The sequence below is a fragment of the Mustela nivalis genome (genome assembly GCF_964662115.1).
Source record: "Mustela nivalis genome assembly, chromosome: 2".
NCBI classification, from domain to species: domain Eukaryota; kingdom Metazoa; phylum Chordata; class Mammalia; order Carnivora; family Mustelidae; genus Mustela; species Mustela nivalis.
In genome coordinates this window covers 86,073,827-86,093,528 of record NC_139021.1, presented here as the reverse complement: position 1 = coordinate 86,093,528, position 19,702 = coordinate 86,073,827, and the positions used below count along the sequence as shown (strand labels likewise).

At 38.6% G+C, this 19,702-nt stretch overlaps 1 protein-coding gene and 1 long non-coding RNA gene across 9 annotated transcripts in view; one reads left to right on the top strand and one right to left on the bottom strand.

The window, feature by feature from the left end:
- The window catches only part of LOC309859438, a 208,947-nt gene extending 202,558 nt beyond the window's left edge, over positions 1-6,389 (top strand). Inside the window, exon 5 of the long non-coding RNA XR_014308688.1 lies at positions 5,036-6,389. This is a non-coding gene — a long non-coding RNA (uncharacterized lncRNA). The remainder of the gene's footprint in view (positions 1-5,035) is intronic.
- Positions 1,406-19,702, bottom strand: part of ST18 (ST18 C2H2C-type zinc finger transcription factor) — a 336,134-nt gene continuing 317,837 nt past the window's right edge. For 7 of the 8 annotated variants that reach the window (XM_082720103.1, XM_082720104.1, XM_082720102.1 and 4 more), the window contains 4 exons: positions 14,969-15,057; positions 7,878-7,981; positions 6,587-6,730; positions 1,406-3,888 (listed from right to left, as the gene is read on the bottom strand). In XM_082720103.1, the coding sequence (XP_082576229.1) occupies positions 3,748-3,888; positions 6,587-6,730; positions 7,878-7,981; positions 14,969-15,057 (478 nt within the window). In that variant the 3' untranslated portion in view covers positions 1,406-3,747. The remainder of the gene's footprint in view (positions 3,889-6,586; positions 6,731-7,877; positions 7,982-14,968; positions 15,058-19,702) is intronic. The other variant, XM_082720107.1, reaches the window with a different exon arrangement.

The following is a 19,702-nucleotide window of genomic DNA, read 5'->3' as shown; positions in this document are numbered from 1 at the left end:
ACTGAGCAGGGAGCCTGATATGGGACTCTGTCCCAGGACCCTGGGATCAGAGGCTTAATGGACTGGGTCACCCTGATGTCCCTCATTCCCTGGTTTTAAAGATTCCTTTGGCATTCTGAAGTCTGCTTGTGGAAACTGGCACCCCTCAACATGGTCGGTTATAGTGTGGCCCCCTCTGACACTTAACTGGGTTCCTTGCCTCTTATCGTCTCACTTCTCACTACTTTTTTGATATTTTCACTACCTTAAACTGCTTGGTTGGTGATTTGTCTCACCAGCATGCTTTTGCACATGCAATTCCTGCTGCCCGCAATGCTTTTCCTGGAACCTGCCCTGCACCCCCTTCACCAGCACTTTCCCTGGGACGGAGTTTGTTAGGTGCCCCTCACACCTTTTTCACAGGAGCCTAATGCGTGGACATCACAGTACTTATCACTCATTTCATCATCCCTCACTGGGTTGAAGAGTCGTGGAAGCCAGGAAGTGGGCCTCACATAACTATCCTTGAATTAAACCTCTGTTGTATGAATGTATGAAGCCTAGCGATCCCTCTCTTATTTCCAGTACCAGTAGGACTGGTACTCCTTCTCTGATATGTTGGGAGACAGGGACACAGACACCAGTTCCTGATTGTGAAATTGCAATCAGGATAAGATACACATCCTCTGTGAAGGGTGAGCTAAGAACACAGCTGAGCATATTGGCATCTTGTGATCCATTTTCATAGAGTGTATCATATGCACATTTGGTATGAATAAATTTGGTGACTCAAAGCAGGCTATCTTGTGCATTAATGACGGTGTGCCAACCCCTGTCCCGCTTAGGTCTACCCAAGTATAGCCCTGGCGTTCCTTTGGGGAACCAGACTTCCCTTCAGTCAATTGTTCTTCATTACATGGATTACATTGAGTATAAATGTCAACTAGTCCTAGAGATATGTAAATCTGGGCAGAAACTGGAAAATTAAATTAAGCTGACTCTTTGACGTTAGATAGGAAAAATACACAAGCAAAGGAGATGCTGTCAAGAATTAATCATTATTTTTCTTTAATTTGTGTTTAGCTGGCTTGTATGAATACAGAGATATACTCAGTACCCAAAGCAATTGTGGAATTAGCAGATACAGGTGAATCACCTGTTAGTGCTAGCAAAGTTTTCCCTCACATCAAAGGTAGCCCCTGAATACTGAACCAAAGGCTGTGTCAACTTATCAGTTGGCAAAAACATCCTGTCCACTTGGGATAAAATAATGAGCCAGGCAGATTGGTTGGCGGAACTGAAATGCATCAGCACTACTTGACTCTGGGGCAGTCTACCTCAGCAGACCTCCGCCGGGACAGCGCTTTCCATGGAATGAATGGCAGTAATGGTCTCGATAGAGTAGCCCAAGAAAGAGCACAGCAAAACTCATTATCAATTTTTATTTCCTACCATACACCAAATGTACAGCACTGAACACAATTTTGTTGTTTTGATGTAAGAAATATTAATTGTTTGAAGAAACAGTATACAAACAAGCTACTTCAAATTAAAAAAAATGCATACATCATTGCCTTTTTGCTGTTTACAAAAGACCCAATTTACAGTATCTATCATTAACAGAGTTGAAAGGAAAAAAATCAGTGCACATTACAAAACACATCAAGTACAAAGGAGGCAAATAAATACAAACATACTTCACAAAACAGTCTGCTCAAACTATGCAAACACAAATAAATTAACCCGAAGTCATAGTAAATTATGGTAATAAATACATAGGTTGGTAAGAGATTTCTTTTAAATTAAATAAAATATATAACAAACTTGTTAAAATATTTAGCAAATTAAACCTTTGTCTTTGTAATAAGTGAACTTATTTGTATGCCTCTATCAAGTACTGTATAGCAAAATGTTTGCAAGTACATAACTTTAATAGAAAATTTTGTTTGGTGTCCCATTTATAATAGACAGCACATATGGTAGCTCTTTTTTTAAAAGTGATTTTTAAATTAACACCGTTCCTACCTAAGAACAGACATCTCATTTTCACTAAACTAAGATTCAAGGGTTCAAATGAACCCCAAACAGAAGATAAGCCCCACTTAGTACATAACAATGACCACAGTGTCATGGAAGTGGAATTACTGTTGATATTACTTTTCATTTGTGCAGGTAACAGTAATAACAGTGGAATATATCAAGCCTGTGAGTGCCATCACATTCAATCTACATATCCATGAGGCTAATAAAAAATAAACACTTTTGTTATAGCACAGAAAATTAAGCCCACACTAAGTTCAAGTGTCCATTTACACGGAGGCACATTGCACACGAGGTGTGTGTGCACACCAAAAAGGCAGTTTAGCTGGTTGTCTATACCTTTTTCTTAAAAAAAATAAATATAAAAAAACTTTTGAAACAATGTTTAACTACTTTACAATCCCTGAAATAGACATTGCCTTTACTATAGCAACTACTAAACTCTGATCCATCCAGAAATCCAAGATTTGGGGCTCAATTTCATGCGTGTGTGAGTGTATGTGAGTGTGTCTCTCTGTGGGTGTATGTCTGTGAGTGTGAGTGTGTATACTTTGTAGCGCTTGTAGTTCTATGGAAAGATTTTTATCAAATTGAAAGGTCTCCTGTTGCCTAAGGAGGGTAAGACAATGCCACCAGTGTTTAAAGTATTTACTCGGATCAGAGTAATGTATTTTTCATGTGTTACTATATTTCCTGTTCCTTTCCAGTCCACCCAGTAAGATAAATGCTATTTCAGGGGATATGGTATCTACAAAATTTTCCATTTGGATGTGTTTGTATTTGCTAAGTACAAATCTACATCAATATTGTCACTTGTATATTGTACCAACATATGGCAGGAAAGCCTGGCTGGTCACATCAAGTCTTATTTCTCATCTTGGGATAAGAGTTGCCAACTATCTGATATGACTTGAAAAACAAACAGACTAATCTGCATCACTAAAAAAGCTTATGTTTCTTTAAAACATGTCAAATAAATAATTCATATTAACTAAAACCGTACAGCCAAGTCGAATACTTTGCTGATTGCTATATTTAATTATTGCTAACAAATTCTGAACAGGCTGTTTTCCAGTACACTGTGCTACTGTGAGTGCGCATTTCCCACTAGTGGGCGCCATTTATCTTCTTATTTCTTCCCGCACCTCACGGCAAGCTCATTTACAAATACAAAAGCCAGTAAAAGGGAGGAAAAGAAATGTGCAATAAAAATCAAACCGGACCATAGTGCAGTCCTTAGACAAGGATTTCCTTCTTACTTTTTTTGTTTTCTCATTTAAACCCAGCAAGGTGTGTGATTTGAGAATAGCATTTCTATTTAAATTCTATTGGAAAATAAATTAATAAACACACTTGTAAAAATATGGCAGACTTCAAAATGCAGTTAAAAGATAAAAAACTCTTTGATTAGAAATAAATAAAATATAAAAATGTCACATTTATTTTACATATACTTTACAAAAAAAAAATCCAAAAGAGTGCAATGAAGAAATAAAATTAAAACATATGAAAATAAATAAGATCTGATATTTGACTGCATCACTTTTAATCCAGAGTCTATTATAGTTTTTCTTTCCTTTTTATGTCAGCTGGGGGGAAAAATTAGTGCAATGTTGCAATTGTAAATGCAGTACGGCAACCTATGTGCCTTAGCAGCACAGGAGTTCCTTCCAGATCCGTCTGTGTTACTGCTGTTTGTAATTTCTGTTGCCTGGCAGCGCTGTGGTCCTACACATGGATGCCCTTCACTGCCTGTTTGATACTTTCCAGCAGAGCTTTGCATTCCGGGGAATAGTCCCGTTCCAGATTGCTGTACATGTCTGTGAGTGTATTTACATATGCTTCAAAATTCTGCTCACTGATAGGCCCCTAAATGAAGACAAAACACATTGAACCAATCAGAGTCACTCAGGCTGGGACAAAAGGAGGACCTAGTAACACGAAGAGTATCAGTGACTCCAGGGGCTTAAAGGGAAGGGAAGAATCCATATGGCTGCTGGAGTTTGGGGAGATGGAGAGACACTGAGTATGTTGGGATTCAACTGTTCACTCTTTACTCCATTGATAGACTTGCTGTGATTGTTAATATTTTGCGGTCAATTTGGAGATGTGTCATATAGATACCTGGCTACTGAGCTGGACCCCTCAGAGCTGCACTGCTTCTTTGGGGAGGCTGCCTCAGCTTCAATTGCACATGCCCAGCATCACAGACCTCCTGTCTGCACAAGCGGAATGTCGGACATTGATAGACTTGCTGTGATTGTTAATATTTTGCGGTCAATTTGGAGATGTGTCATATAGATACCTGGCTACTGAGCTGGACCCCTCAGAGCTGCACTGCTTCTTTGGGGAGGCTGCCTCAGCTTCAATTGCACATGCCCAGCATCACAGACCTCCTGTCTGCACAAGGGGAATGTCGGAGAGGCTATGGAGGAAGACTTGGCTTGAACCAGGTGGTTCCTTTGACAGCAATGGGCTGGAATTAAAGGCACTTAAGATCTGAGCAAGTTGCTCACTAACCATCCTCACACACCTTTTTGGCTATTTGGCTATTTTCCCCTTGTGGCATCATTGTAATATATCCTTCCATTTTTCTATCTCTGCTCAGGCAGCACATCAGATTCACCAAGACCTGCTTCTCTCTTACTCTTTTTGTGTGTTTTAGTAGCTTGTTTGTCTAATGTGGTGCTTCAGAGAGTGGTCACTTGATCCATGTAAAATGCAGGTGTGCCTGAAGGGAAGTGCAAGACACTAAGCGCATGCTTCTAACCATTTCTGGGTGCCTCCATTTTCCCACCTTTTGGAAAACATGTGAATGTGCTTTACTTGCTTCACGAAATGCTTGGAAGAAAGGATTTTTCAAAAGTCTAAATACTAGAGCAATAGAGGATGTTATCATTATTGCTGTTATTTAGAAGGTAGGCTGGGTAATTCTGAAGATTATCTTGCTGTGCTTAGCAAGATATTGATCTGAATTATGAGTATTGTCTAACCATGGTTTTCTGTTCCCTTGCAGTTTCTGCCCTTGCTGTGTCATGGGTTTCTTGGAGAGTTTGTAACTGGACCAGGACCCAGGCAGCAGAGTGGATAAAGTCCACACAAGAAAGCCTGGCTCATCTGGCTTTGGAGCCTGGATCAAATTACATGATCTCTGAACTTTGATTTCCTCACCTACAGAATGGGAAGGCCAAAGCTGAATGTTGGGTGTCTGTGTGAATATTTAGTGTAATCAGCCTTAAAAATCATCACTAGGCTGCCTTGCATATAGCTCTACAAGGTACAGTTTCTCTTGTATGGTAATGATTATCGCCTTTGACCCGCAAGGACGACAAGAAGCCCCAGTTCAGATGTATCTTCTCTCCCTCTATTTCCGCAAGTCTACACACTTATATACGCTTACATGACCAATCAGCGAGCAGGGTACAGGAGGGAGCGAATCAGGCTGTGCACCTAAACGAACAACTTCGCTAGCAACCAATGCTGTTTACTTCCTCTTTGGGCGTTCCGCTTAGTCTCAGGAGGCAATCCTAACCTGGCAACTAGCCAGGTGCCATCTTTTAATGGCGGAGGCCGCCCTGGCCAGGGGCCTGCCTCTGACAATGATTATTTTTATGGCATTTGTGAAGGAAAACATAGTAATGAATACAAATTTCAAGTATGAATTAGACAAATGTTCATAAATAATATTACAATAATATCTAAAATTTACCTTAATACTGGCCATAAGGTAATAATTTATTTTCCTTTGTTATCGATTTTTTTTTAATTGTCAAGAGACACGTTTGGAATTGGGTAAGATGAGGGTTCCATGCTGCAAAATTGGGTAAACTGAGGGATTTATTGCTTTCAGGTAAACCAATCATATTTTTTCATGAAATTGCTGCTTCTTTATATATCTTTATATATAAATTCTATATGTAAAATTTGCAGCTCTAAAGAACTTGCTCTAAGCATTAAGGAAATTAAAAGCCTTCAACAATGCAGCCTCTCTTCCAAATGTTTGTAATATTTATGAAAATGTGACAGGAACTAATTATCTATGAATTTTAAATAGTTGCCGAAACTCAAATATATGTTTAGATTTTGAAAATAAGGATGGCTTGCTCACTTTTTATTCCATATGAGAACATGAATATGTTCTTCCTACTTAACGCCAAATTAAAAACAATTTCTTTCTTTCTTTCTTTCTTTCTTTCTTTTTTTTTTTTTTTTTTTTTTTTTACGGTTCTTGAGCAAGAGTGGGTGGCACGAATGGCTCTATGTCTTCTAAGTTCTCTATTTAGAAATAAACTTTTATGAGGGAGCTTTGGCCTCCAACCTTCATATTACATTATAAAGCAAGTTTTGAATAAACCCTCACCTTTAAATGATTCCTGCAATTTCAAAAACCTTTGGCTTTCATGTAATTTAGTGTTATGTGTCTGTCACGGTCCCCGTGAGGGAGGTGGTTGCCTGTCAGACGCGATTGAGCATGCGCACTACCTGTGTGGCTGCTGATGGGTGGCCCTCCTGGTGAGTGCGCAAGGGCGCTGCAACCGAGCAAGCCAAGGTCCTGCCTTGGACTTACCATCTGTGGAAGCTGAATGTCCGCAAGGCTTGAGATGAGAGCTTGACTCAGGCCCGCCAGCTCCTTCAGCAGGCTCTCGTTGTTCTGCTCTATGAGCTTGTTCTCCTCCTCTATTGTCTTTAGGTTGCTCTCCATAGATGTGATCTGAAAAGGAAGTAACTTGGGAATGTGAGCAGCTGGATTTGGAGGAGGGCGAGCGGTTTCTCTCTGAAGAAAGGCATCCGCTGAACCTGACTGCCAAGGAATGCGTACTCCTCCACAACTTCTCATAAAACCGCAACCCCTCATATTGCTTTAAGTTTTGGAATCACATTCCCAAGTTTACATCTTTAGCCTAGACTTCCTATGAGTTGCAAACTCCACATTTCCACATGCCTACGTGGTGACTATCTCAAGTTTAGTATGTTCAAGAGTGAGCCTTTGCTATTTCCCCCAAACCTGCTCCACACATAGTCCTCATTTTCCCAACTTGAACACTGCTCAGGCCTGAAAGCTCTCTTTTCCTCATAGTCCTTCACAATATTCAAAATGGAGACTGTTCTCACCTGCACTGATGGCCCCTGGGTCCAGCCCCTGGAGTGAGTGTAAATGCTTTCTCATGGGGGCCCTATGCCTGGCTTTGCCCCATGCAATCTCTTCTTGGTCTGTCTTCAACACAGCTACCAGTACAAGTCTCTTAAGATGTAAGTCTTAATATAGGTCAAATATGATTGGGTTAACCATTGGCTCAAAATAAAATATAAAAAAAAAATTCCATTTGGATAAATCTAGTCAGAGGATGGGGCAGAAGTTACATAGAAGAATACAGAATTGAGAAATTGCTTGGATTTTTCGGTAAACAGTGTCTCCAGAAAAACTCCAAAAAACCTGTTTCTAACAAATAACACATTCAGAGATGTTCTAGAAAATCCAAATGTGAAAAGTTGATCTGTTTATTTGAATTTTGAATAACATTAACTGCTCTTACATCTTCTACTGACAGTTTTTCTAAAACACGATGTGCTCTGCAGGACTCTAGTTAAAGGATGATTGGCTTTATTTGCTTCTAAAGCCTTTAAGACACCCAAGGCAAAAACAGGAGTAGCTTTGCCTACAGATAATCAGTGATGGCCCAGGGTGATCTACCTAGCCATGCAATGGTGTCATCGAGACATGGTCAATGTATTCATTGTAAGATATCAGTTTATTTTTTTACACAATGCTTAACAGTTTTATGTTTTGCCTCCGCTATTGATTGTGATCACTTTAAAGATAACTAATAGCTTTTCTGTTGTGTTATTGTTGTTTTTACCTGCGTCTGAAGTTTCATCATATCTGCTTCAATTTTAAGGTTGGATTCATTCAATTCCTTTATTTCTTCATCCAAATGCCTAATTTCTTCATCACTCTCTAAACCTACAAAAAGTCAGACTATCTGAGTTTAAACAGAAAATATTAGACAGTGACAATATGAGTCATTTTATGTTTAAATTTGTGCTTTGCTAAGTGAAAATTGGACTTTAATTTGAAATGTTGAATTTTTACCCAAATCGATATCCAAGATTCTAAAAAAGTGGGTTAAAGAGTTCTTTTGTAAGAAAAAGGAGTAGAAAAGTAATACCATTTAATGTAGCATTGTTATGTTCCAAGTATGTTGCTCCACATGTCTGCAGATGATTTCTGATTTAAACTTCACTGCATGTTATGGAGCATGTTCCACTATACCTTTTTCACATGTGAAGACACTGAGTCTAGAGAGGCTAAATGCAGCCACACTCATCACGACAGAGGCTGCATAACCTGCCTGTGTCCAGAGTAACGGCAGAGCTAGGAATGAATTCCATAGCCCATGCATCCTCTTGTACACCGTGTTATAAGAACAGTTACAACACAAGCTATGCTGATTAGTTGTATATTTATTACCTGTGTGGGACCTTATGAATCATCACTGGAGGCAGAGCTGGGGTGTTGGCAGGGGGCTTAGAGTCCAGGGTCACAAAATTTGGGTTCCTTATGTAGAGCTGGATAAGGAGCAATGCAATCTAGGAGAAGGAACATGGGCTTTGGAATTCGAATGCTGGCCCTGACTCTTGAACCTGACAACTTACTTAATTTCTTTGTGCCCCAGTTTCTTCTTCAATAAAATAAGCATAAAATCTATGTTATAAGAATTAGTGCAATAAATTATAAAGTGCTGAATGAATAGTAGGTTCTCAATGAGTGGGAGTTATTTCTCATCACTATTTTATAGAAGGAATATGAATGCATTTTAAGTATTTTTTTTTAAGTTCAGAATGGAAGGTCATATTAAAAAGGACAGAAGCAGGACATGAGGTGAGTTAATCTGCACCAAAGAGATGATGACAATTAAGATGCATAAATGTAAACTTCTGCATTTATTTTATTTTATTTTATTTTAGATTTTATTTATTTATTTGACAGACAGAGATCACAAGTAGGCAGAGAGTCAGGCAGAGAGAGAGGAGGAAGCAGGCTCCCTGCTGAGCAGAGATCCCGATGCGGGGCTCGATGCCAGGACTCTGGGATCACGACCTGAGCCGAAGGCAGAGGCTTTAACCCACTGAGCCATCCAGGCGCCCCATAAACTTCTGCATTTAGATTTAATAAGATTGAATTCACGAGAGCAAGGATGAGAAAACTGACAACTTGTTTGAAAGAGTTCTAGACTCTTACACTGCCCTGGGGTTACTACTCTGGACAACAGTTCATTGTCTCCTGAAAGTAAACTTCACGTGCTCTGTGACCCAGCAATTCCATCCCTAGGTACACACCTGAGACAAACGACTGCAGGTGCACAAGAGGAGGCATGCATTAGATGAACACAACACATTCACAAAAGCCCAGCCTGGAAACACACTGCATGCCCACCAAAACAACATGAATGACTCTTACCAATAACATGTTAAGAAAACTGTGAGCTCTATTTACATAAAGCTTGATAAAAACAGGTGGCTGTTTTGTGGGTCCTTACTACTTTATTTTAAGTTACTAACCATCTAAATAAAAGTGGGCTATGCATACACCAATGAAGAGACTATACCACAAGATTGATCTAATATGGGGCTCTGAGATTCAATAAAAATGAAAAGCAAACCAACAACTAAGATCTGGGTATTTTAGTACCTAGACCAATTTGAATATGAGTCAACAGTGTGACACAGCTCCTAAGAGAACAATAAACAATCACCCAGGACCACACTAATGGTTTTATTCTGGATTTTATCCAGTATTTATTCTGGTTTTATTCAGGATTTATTCTGAACTGGCTGACTGTGTCTGGGGAATTTCACTGGTTTCTGAGCACCAAGTTTTACCAGTTGGTATCCAAGTACAGGATCTTTATTTCTCAGATGAGTAGGATTGAAATACTTGTTTTTCACAACACCAGGGAGCGTAGATGATCCATTAAACAGGTATTTTGAGTGCTATCAGCACTTAAAATTTTTCTGGTTTGAGCAAATAAAAATTTCTATTGCTATATTTCTTTGCCAAATTGTTTTTCCTTTTTGTCTCTTCTCAATAAAATTCCACTTCAGAAGATAGCATTTTCTTACAAAGTATCTGGTGAGGCAGACAATAAGCAAGGAAGCAACTGATAAAATATGAAGAACTATGAAGGAAACAAGCAGGGCGCTGGGGAAGCCCCTTTTAATCTGAGAGTTTACTGATACAGTAAAAAGCAGGCACATGAAAAGCTTGGGATTGGGTTGGGATGAGCACCCCAGGGGAGGGACTAGAAAGCCCAGGGGCCTGGGGAGGGAAGGGAATGGATATTTTGCTTCCAGGACTGTAAGAAGTCCCTCATGAGTGAAGAAACAGGTCATGGGAGACCTCACAAAGAGCTTGGGTTTATTCCCTAGACAATGGGAGCCAGTGAAGAATTTTAAGCAGGGGAGTTGATGGGATCTGGTTGGCTTTGTGAAGGCATAACTCAGATCTGAGTAGAGAATGGGGTGACAGGGAGAGAGAACAGAAACCAGAAGACCAGTTAGGAGATTATCACTGGGATCCTGGCTCATCTGATGGTTCTTTGTCCCATGGAAGTAGTAGTAAGTATAATAGAAGTGGACTCAACATAAAACTTGCAGGTGGGATTCGTAGCACTTGTGATGAATGGGAGGAAGGAGATAAGAGAACGGAGGAATCAAGGAAGACTATCTGTTTCTGCTTGAGCAGCTGGGCAACTAGTGGCATTCCAGGGATGAGGGAGCCTAGGGGAGCAGAAGCTTCCAGCAGGAAAATCAAGAGTTTAATTTTGGCTGTGAAGTCACAGATATTTGTGAGAAGACTCTGTGAGCCCAGATTCTTTGTACTGAGCTCTAGTTAGGATTATATTCCCCTGGCATCCAATGCAGCGAGGACACTCAAGCCTCTTGACGAAGATGGGGCCATTTGAAAGATGCCTAAGAACAAAAGCCTATGGGGAAGGTATGATCATGAGATGAGACCTCAGAAAAGGAACATTGTGATGGGATCCAACACATAATAGACACTCCATAAATTCTCAGGCAATTAATGGATAAATGAACTAATGTTTTCGTAATGATTTCTGGAATTTGGGGGGATTTTTTTTTTTAAATTTTGAGAGGAAGGTAGGTATTTTAGCCAATCTCTTTGTCATTTTTTCCATGGATACATTACCTTATTTCTATTGATTATTTATCTGTCAACCTCCTCTCCATACACAGTCTTTAAGAGTCTCTGCTCCTGAGAAGAACTGAGAGGATGCTGCAGATTTTGAATTTCACTCTGCACTTGCAAATAGGAACTCATTGGATTCTTTAAGGATCCCGAGAGGCAGAGATACTTCTTACCTCATTTTATGGGTGGGAAAACAAGGCATGAAGAGGTTAAATAGTAAGCAGTAGAGCTAGGATTCAAAATGCAAGCTCTCTGGTTCCAGAATATGTTCTCTTAACCATTTTAATGCTACCTTTACTCATGGATATTTAATCTGCTTTGAAATTTTCAGTTAAATATTTGCGCTGATGTTCCTTGATGGATATACACACAACAGAATAGAGAGTAGAAGTAGAGGGCTGGGTTAGACTAGCCATATATTGTTGACCACGGAAACCATATAAACTTTCCGCTAAATATTTTAGTGGAACTATTTCAGTGTTTCCTTATAGAAAAGCCTGTTTAAAAGCAAAAGAATACGCTTTCTTTACTTGGTACAAATCTATGCCTAATATACATAATTAAGGATTACATAACTTATAATAATACTTTATATTCTGTATAAATGAATAAGGGATGTAAACACTTGTATATAGCAGATATGCTCAATTTATAAGGGGCTTTAAGTTGTTAGATAAAGTTTTATCCAGAAAAGAATAATGTATCACAATATATAAAGCATGGTTATTTGCCACATGCTAAATATAAGAACACATACGTAGGTCAACCATTATAACTTTTATTTGTCTCAGAACAGAAAGGCAAGGGTTTATTCATGTACAGATGTTCTAATTTTATTATCAAGGACCAGTAATGGTCTTTAAAAAATTAGCACGGCAATTTAATTATAGCAAGGAGAACTAAAGATCAATTCTTCTAAAATAAACATAAATATTTTTGGTGTTGACGTTCCATGTTTTAATTTGTTTGTAGGTAAAATTCTCCTAACATGTTAGGTAATCTGAACAACTGCCTGAATGATTTGTATCTATTTTAATTTAATATAGAACAACAAAAAGTTTAAAGTCATATGCACTTTGTACATTATTGCAACTTGATTTCTTTTTAGGAGTTGGGGAATTGGGTTACGCCTGTTTTATAAGTCATCTAGGGAAGCATGGCTGTGTCCAAGCTTTAAGGTAGCGGAGTATGGAGAAGGGCTCAAATAACTTTAGGTCCTCCCTGACCCTCCACTGACCACTGACTTGAACTCAGGTGGATTTTTCTTCACACACAAGTCATTGTGGGTTCTCAGGCTTCAGAAAAGCATCAGCCCCTAGCTTTTTAGATTATGAAAATGTGTAAATTTTCCAGTTTCCTGGCCCATTTAGAATAAATGCACGTCAGACACTTGTCAATGTGTTCCAGCCATCTTTCTGCTGCTTCACATCCTTTGGAAGTTCCGCTGAAGACACTCAATTTAAAAAGCACCCTTTAGGGCACGTGCACCCGAATGTTTATAGCAGCAATGTCCACAATAGCCAAACTATGGAAAGAACCTAGATGTCCATTAACAGTTGAACGGATAAAGAAGATGTGGTATAAATATACACAATGGAATACTATGCAGCCATCAAAAGAAATGATATCTTGTCATTTGCGACGACGTGGATGGAACTATAGGGTATAATGCTTAGCGAAACAAGTCAATCAGAGAGAGATAATTATCATATGATCTCCCTGATATGAGGGAGTTGAGAGGCAATGTGGGGGGTTTGGGGAGTAGGAGAAGAATAAATGAAACAAGATGGGATCAGGAGGGAGACAAACCATAAGAGACTCTTAATCTCACAAAACAAACCGAGGGTCGCTGTGGGGAGGTGGGTAGGGAGAGGGTGGTTGGGTTATGGACATTGGGAAAGGTATGTGCTATAGTGAGTGCTGTGAAGTGTGTAAACCTGGCGATGCACAGACCTGCATCCCTGGGGCTAATAATACATTATATGTTAATTAAAAATTTAAAGAGTAATAAAAAAAATAAGAAGCATCCTTCAAAGAAGGTACGTGCAGTCCATCTGCTCTGAGGTTACTATAACCATCTACTAGGGGGTTTGAACAGCCCAGTGGAGCTGTGTGTACCTGGCCCACATCTCACTGGCACTCTGCAAAGCTTTACTATAATTTGTTGCAATGCCAATAGCTTACTGTCTTGTTCTTATCTTCATTAGGAAGAGCCTGTGATTTCTATTATATTTACTTGTTAAAGGTATTGCTGGTGTTCTTATAATGAAGGCTCATAGGAAATACTTTCATGCACTCACTTCCAGAGAAAGTTTTGCTTTGAATTTACTTGCTGACTGTGTGATTCTTATAGTGATTATACTCTTCTTTTGCTTTGGGGTTTAAAGAGCTGAAAGTCAAATCTGAGATCCCTTTTTAACCACTGCAGAAAGGCTTGCTTCACACATTCCGGTTATTATCCTCAGGCTTGTCCCACTTTGCTTTCTTATCTTTGATCTCCTTTTGTCTCATTTTTTTGAATTAACTTCTAACTAGCTCTTTCTTAATGTAGCATTGCACTCCCCATCATTTAACTATTGCTTGAAAGGAGGTGACATATAAATTAAAAAAATGTATATGTATACACACACACACACACACACACACACACACACACATAAAATTGTGCCAGTTTCATAGAAAATGTGCTAAGAGGCAGTTGAGAAGTGGGGGATTTCTGAGGAACAATGAAAAACATCTGGAGAAATCACTTTTACTGAGCATCTAAGTGTTGGAAAGAATGTCCAGCATCATCTCTAACCTCCAGTTCTTTTATTCCTCCTCCACAGGCAAATTGACCCCCTTCACCTCTTAGTGGCGGCTCCAAGAGGGAGAGCAGGTCCCCAAGAAGCCACTTTAGATGATGCATCTGACAGCAGATGAAAACCTCAGAAGGGAAATTGTATGAGGCTCAAAAGTGCTTCTCTCCCTCAGATACTGCATATCTTCTTTGTAAAAAATCATAGCAAATTAGAAAGATTAGGAAATGGTTTCAAAGAAGTAAGGTAAAAACAGTTACTCCAATCCAGTTATGTGCCAAAGACATCATCAAATCAATCTCCCAAAACAAAACAATGCTTTGCCATTGTTTCTAGATGCTTTAGAATGATGATCTAAGGAAACAACACCTGCCTGAGATGACATTGATGAGAACTCTTAGGAAAAGCACTCAAGAATCAAAGAAAAATGGGAGGATCCAAAGATAGAGCTCAGAAACTGCATTACTAACTTCTATAAAGCATTGACACTAGGGAAATATAGATATAAATTTAAATCATCCAGATTCATCATAAATATTTTGAAGATGCAATAAACCTTAAGGATTCAAAGACAGATGCCAAAAACTGTATTACTTGAAATATGATAGAAGGCTTACAGCAGGAACACGCACACACACACACTCATGCAAAGGTGTGATTTTGAGGACTGAAGGACAAAAGTTCAGCTGGTGTGTCTTAGTCCTTCCAATGGTAATGCTTGATTTTTTGTGTTAGAGATACTTAATGAAAAAGGAAAGAGAAAAACTCAAGAAGTTGTTTTTTAGATGAAGCTATAGTTTTAGTTGAGATTCAAGGAAAACATCCTTCTTGTATATTAAAATTACACTTTCCATATAGAGAATAATTTGGCAGGCAAGCAACTTTGGAGAGCTACAGCTGAGACCTTGGTGGGGATGGCAGCTTTCTAGCCCTGTGCTCTTACCGCCAGTTGCTTTGAGCTTGATGGTCATTAGTTCTTCTGAGACCTTGCCCTTTTTGATGGCTTGTGCATTTAGAGGACATCCAGATAAGCTGTGAGAATAGAAATAGTACCAGTGTGTGAAATACATATTATCCCCCCCCCTTTTTTTAAACACATGTCACTACATCAAAAACTAATGACATACTGTATGGTGACTAACATAACATAATAAAAAAACACACATTGCTTCTTACAAAAATTAAAATTTTGTATTCAAAAAAAGATTTACTAAGTCTTTGACTATTAATTACATTATAATCTGCAGTCTCTTTGTAGAAATAACACATAATATCTATGAACACAAAAGCAAAGGCCCTCAGATAATATAATTATGTTTTGGTTTTGCTCTTTAAATCAAAATTCAAATAACTATTACTGATATTATCATTTAATTAATTGTGTTAAAATGTTACTATTCTGCATTCATACAAGTGCCTTTTTTAAGGAATGGTTACTTTATTTTCTGTAAATGTAAAATAGTACATATGTATTACAAATAAGAATTGTTCCAAATGAGTCAATATTCCATGAATAATTAAGCAGGATCTAGTTCTTCCTGTCTTTTATGTACTACAGTCTGATCTTTACAGAATGACTCAAATTAAACCCAAAATAATAAAAATAAACTGGTATATCACATGCCGTTTGGACAGGAGAACAGTTCTACTTTATACTCTTAATTTTTTAAACATTACTTTTCATTAAAAAAAAATGCCTATGCTGAAAGGAGAATGAAAGGAACCACTAGAAATATATTCAAATGCACTGCCTGCAGGCGGTGTATTGTCCTGCAGTGGGGTTTACATCTTTTCCTTAATTGCTGTATTCTTCAGCTGTGCTTCCTTTCTTTAATGTCATCTGTCTTATTTAAATTGCACCAAAATGATAATGAAACATTGAACAAAATTTGTTTGCTGTAGTAGATGATCAGATGATTTTGTTGTTTTAAGTAACCATTCATTCTTTTGCAATTTTGTTGTATTTTTGGAGATGCAATTATTAAATAATGTTAAAAATGGTCACAATCAGCCACTAAGAATATTTTTTTCCTACAGATATTTGGTTGCAATTCATGTACAAAAAAATCATTTTCAATTCAAGCATTACAACACTTGGCAAAGTGAAAAGAAATATTTCTAAAGCATGGCCCTTAATAAATGTTTGCTACATGAATGTGTGGTTTTTTTTCAAGATTTATTTATTTATTTCAGTGGGGAGAAGGGCAGAGGGAGAGGAAGAGAGAGTATCCTAACCTGACTCCCCTCTGAGCATAGAGCCAGATTTGGGGCCTGATCTCATGACCCTGAAGATCATGATCTGACCTGAACCAAGAGTTGGTCCCTTAACCAACTGTGTTACCCAAGCGCTCTATGAATGTATTTTAAAGTACATTAAAAGTTATTCTATATGAAGATTATATGAAATCCAAAAATAATAGATAAGTAATACTACATAGAAAAAGAAGGATATGTGGTTTGCCAAAACTTGATAAATTATGAAGTATTTAACACAGGAGAAGAAAATAATGAAAAAACACAAACAGAACAATAAACCAGATTTTCCCATTTTGTAAGATTCTCACCATACAATATGGCCTATATAAGCTTCATTATATTTTTTCTTTTTCTGAAAAGTTTTTATAAGTCTGTCTTATTTTATGTCATGTATTATTGTGTTCTCAGAAAATGGTCATGAACAGGATTAATATTTAGTTGGTAAGGTGGATTTTAAAAGTGACCTGTAGGGACGCCTGGGTGGCTCAGTTGGTTAAGCGGCTGCCTTCAGCTCAGGTCATGATCCCAGCGTCCTGGGATCGAGTCCCACATCGGGCTCCTTGCTCGGCAGGGAGCCTGCTTCTCCCTCTGCCTCTGCCTGCCTCTCTCTCTGCCTGTGCTCGCTCTCTCTCCCTCTCTCTCTCTGATAAATAAATAAAATCTTAAAAAATAAAAATAAAAAAAAAATAAAAGTGACCTGTAGTGGGGTGCCTAGGTGACTCAGTTGGTTAAGTATCCATCTTTTGATTTCAGTTCAGGTCATGATCTCAGGGCTGTGGGATCAAGCCCTGCATGGGCTCCGCGCTCAGTGGGGAGCTTGCTTGGGATTCTCTCTCTCCCTTTCCGACTTCCTCGCCTCCCCACCCCTCCCTCTTCCCTCAAACTCACTTTCTCTCAAATAAAGCAAAAAAATCTTTTAAAAGAAAGTGACCTGTAGTAAGTCCATTTGTCATGTAATGGTAATGGCTACTAATAGCTTAGGAGAACATCCCTGACTCTGTCCTCTAAGCAATCAGTTTTGTTCCAACAACAAGACAATAAATGTCCAGTTCTAACACAGTGGTGAGGAGAGTTAATGAAGTGTCCACAGCTGTGTGACTTAGAACCTAAGGGTATAGTTAAGTTATGAAAGTGAGGGTATGGTTTCACAATGTCACTTGATAGTTTGTATCTTCCAATGCAGTTACATCTTCCAGGGTATAAAACAAATCTTCAATTAAAAAAAAATGGGATAAAAAAATGATAAAATGTCATTTTTCCTTTTGAGGATGACCACATCCTCCATGGGGATTCAAACTATTGCTTAAGAAAAGATAGAGGTTGACTGGGGTGTCTCTGTCAAGATTTGGGCTCTGAATTGCAAAGGCAGGAAAAAATGTCTTTTATGGTTTTGACCGATTTGCAACTTAATCACATATCATGGCAATTTTAAACCATATCTTCATCTGCCTTGTTAAAGTGATATTTCTGATGATACAGTTTACATGGACATCACTGTTTACATTAAAAAAAAACACAAAAAACCCTAAAAAATGACACTTATGGCACCGGACTAAATGAGGTCTAATTATCATAAATGTTCTAGTCTGAAGTTACAAACATCCATCTTGTGTATGTGTGTATGTTTGTGTGTTTGAGTGTGTGTGTGTCTATGTGTCTTTATACAAAAGCATTTGTTTTCCAAGACTGCCAGTTTTTCAAAATAGAAGTATGCCATGCAAGACTTAAAGCATGGTTTTAAAATAGTCTGTAGATATGCTGATGTAAATGCATGGATCACATTGTTCTCAACCATCCTGTAAGGTGAGTTTTGTAATTATCCCTGTTTTGGTGCATGTTGGAGTGAGAAAAATCACGAAATTCACCTTAGAGAGAATGGCTGGGGAAAGACTGTGAGGCTGCCCACAAAAAGATCCCCTGAACACCAAGGATGGAGATGATACAGTGCTCACAACAGGGGCTCTGCTGTACTAACACTGTGTGCAAGGGCAATCCCTGAACTGCCCTGTGCTTGTCCTCTTCTGTCAATGGAGGATAATTGTACTACCTCTGTAGCTCACAGGGTTTTGTGAAGGATTAAAGGAATAAACCACCTAAGGTACTTAGAACAGTGCTCTCTACTGGAACAGAGCGTGCCCTGAATAGAGGTTCGCCGTTGTCAGGGATGGGAAAGATTGCCAAACAACCTTGGGGATTTGAGGGGCAAAATACGGAATATAGAAAAGTGTCTCATAGGTTAAATCATGCTATTTCAGCATAAGTCATTCCTACTTTAATGAATTATTAATGAATTATTGCATATATATATACACATATGTTAATATAATTTTTATGAAAGGGAAAGGAAATTGTCTGGGTCAGACACCATGTTGTGCCAGGCTATAAGTATAAGCTAGGCACTTTATTACATTATTTCATGACATTCTACATATAGTAAAGAGAAGCATTCCACCTTAAAGAGAATACCCCAAAGTGAATTCAGTCTCTTAAATCTTCCAAGTAGCAAGAAAACTCTCTAGTGAAGAAGAGTGAAGTCTGAATTATTCACTTGTTTTTACACATAATTATTTCCTTTCTCCTAGAGAATAATATCTTGGCATTAATGTTGAAGCCTAATTTTGAACTCATAATTTTCTTTCTCTTACTATGAAATAGGTAATATGTACCTAGATGCATAGTGTGTATTTACAGTTTAAAGAATACTCTCAAAGTGAATACCTTTTACCTTCAAACCTGAAGATGTTTGAAGCTCCCCATGCCTTCAACAATTGCCTCTCCTGGCCCCAGACATAACCATTGCCTTGAATTGTAGGTTGATGATACTCTAGCTTTTTAAATGCAATATTGTTACCTGTTTTTTACTTTCTGGAAACAGAAGCATGCCACACATATTCTTCAACAATTATTTTTCTGCTCAGCATTGTGTTCTATAATCCACTTAGAACACAACTTCATTGTCACCACCATGTGGCAGCACCCCCCCCCACCCCCGCGACACATCCTGACTTTGTGGGTACGTGGGTTGTTTCCAGTTTGGACTTCACAGAGCAATGCGACCACAGACATTCTCAAACATGTCTCTGGGGTCCATTGTGCATGAGACTCTCTGAGGCATCAGCCTAACAGCTCAGTATCTGGGTTACAAGGTATGTCCATTTGCCCTTTTTCAGCTGGACTCCTTCAAGTCACTTTGCTTCCTGAAATGGCTCTACCAGTTACTCTTCCACTGCTAGTGGGAGCCCCTGTTGCTCCCTATTTTCACCAAGCCTTAGTGTCATCATTAAAACTTCATGATTTTTAAAGATAATCCTGTTGTTGCTGACTGAGGGATGTGCCGTCATAGTATAGCGTTAACATTTCATGATCAGTGTTAACATGGGTATTACTGAGTCCACGATAAGAAAGTCAAGCTACTGTGCAG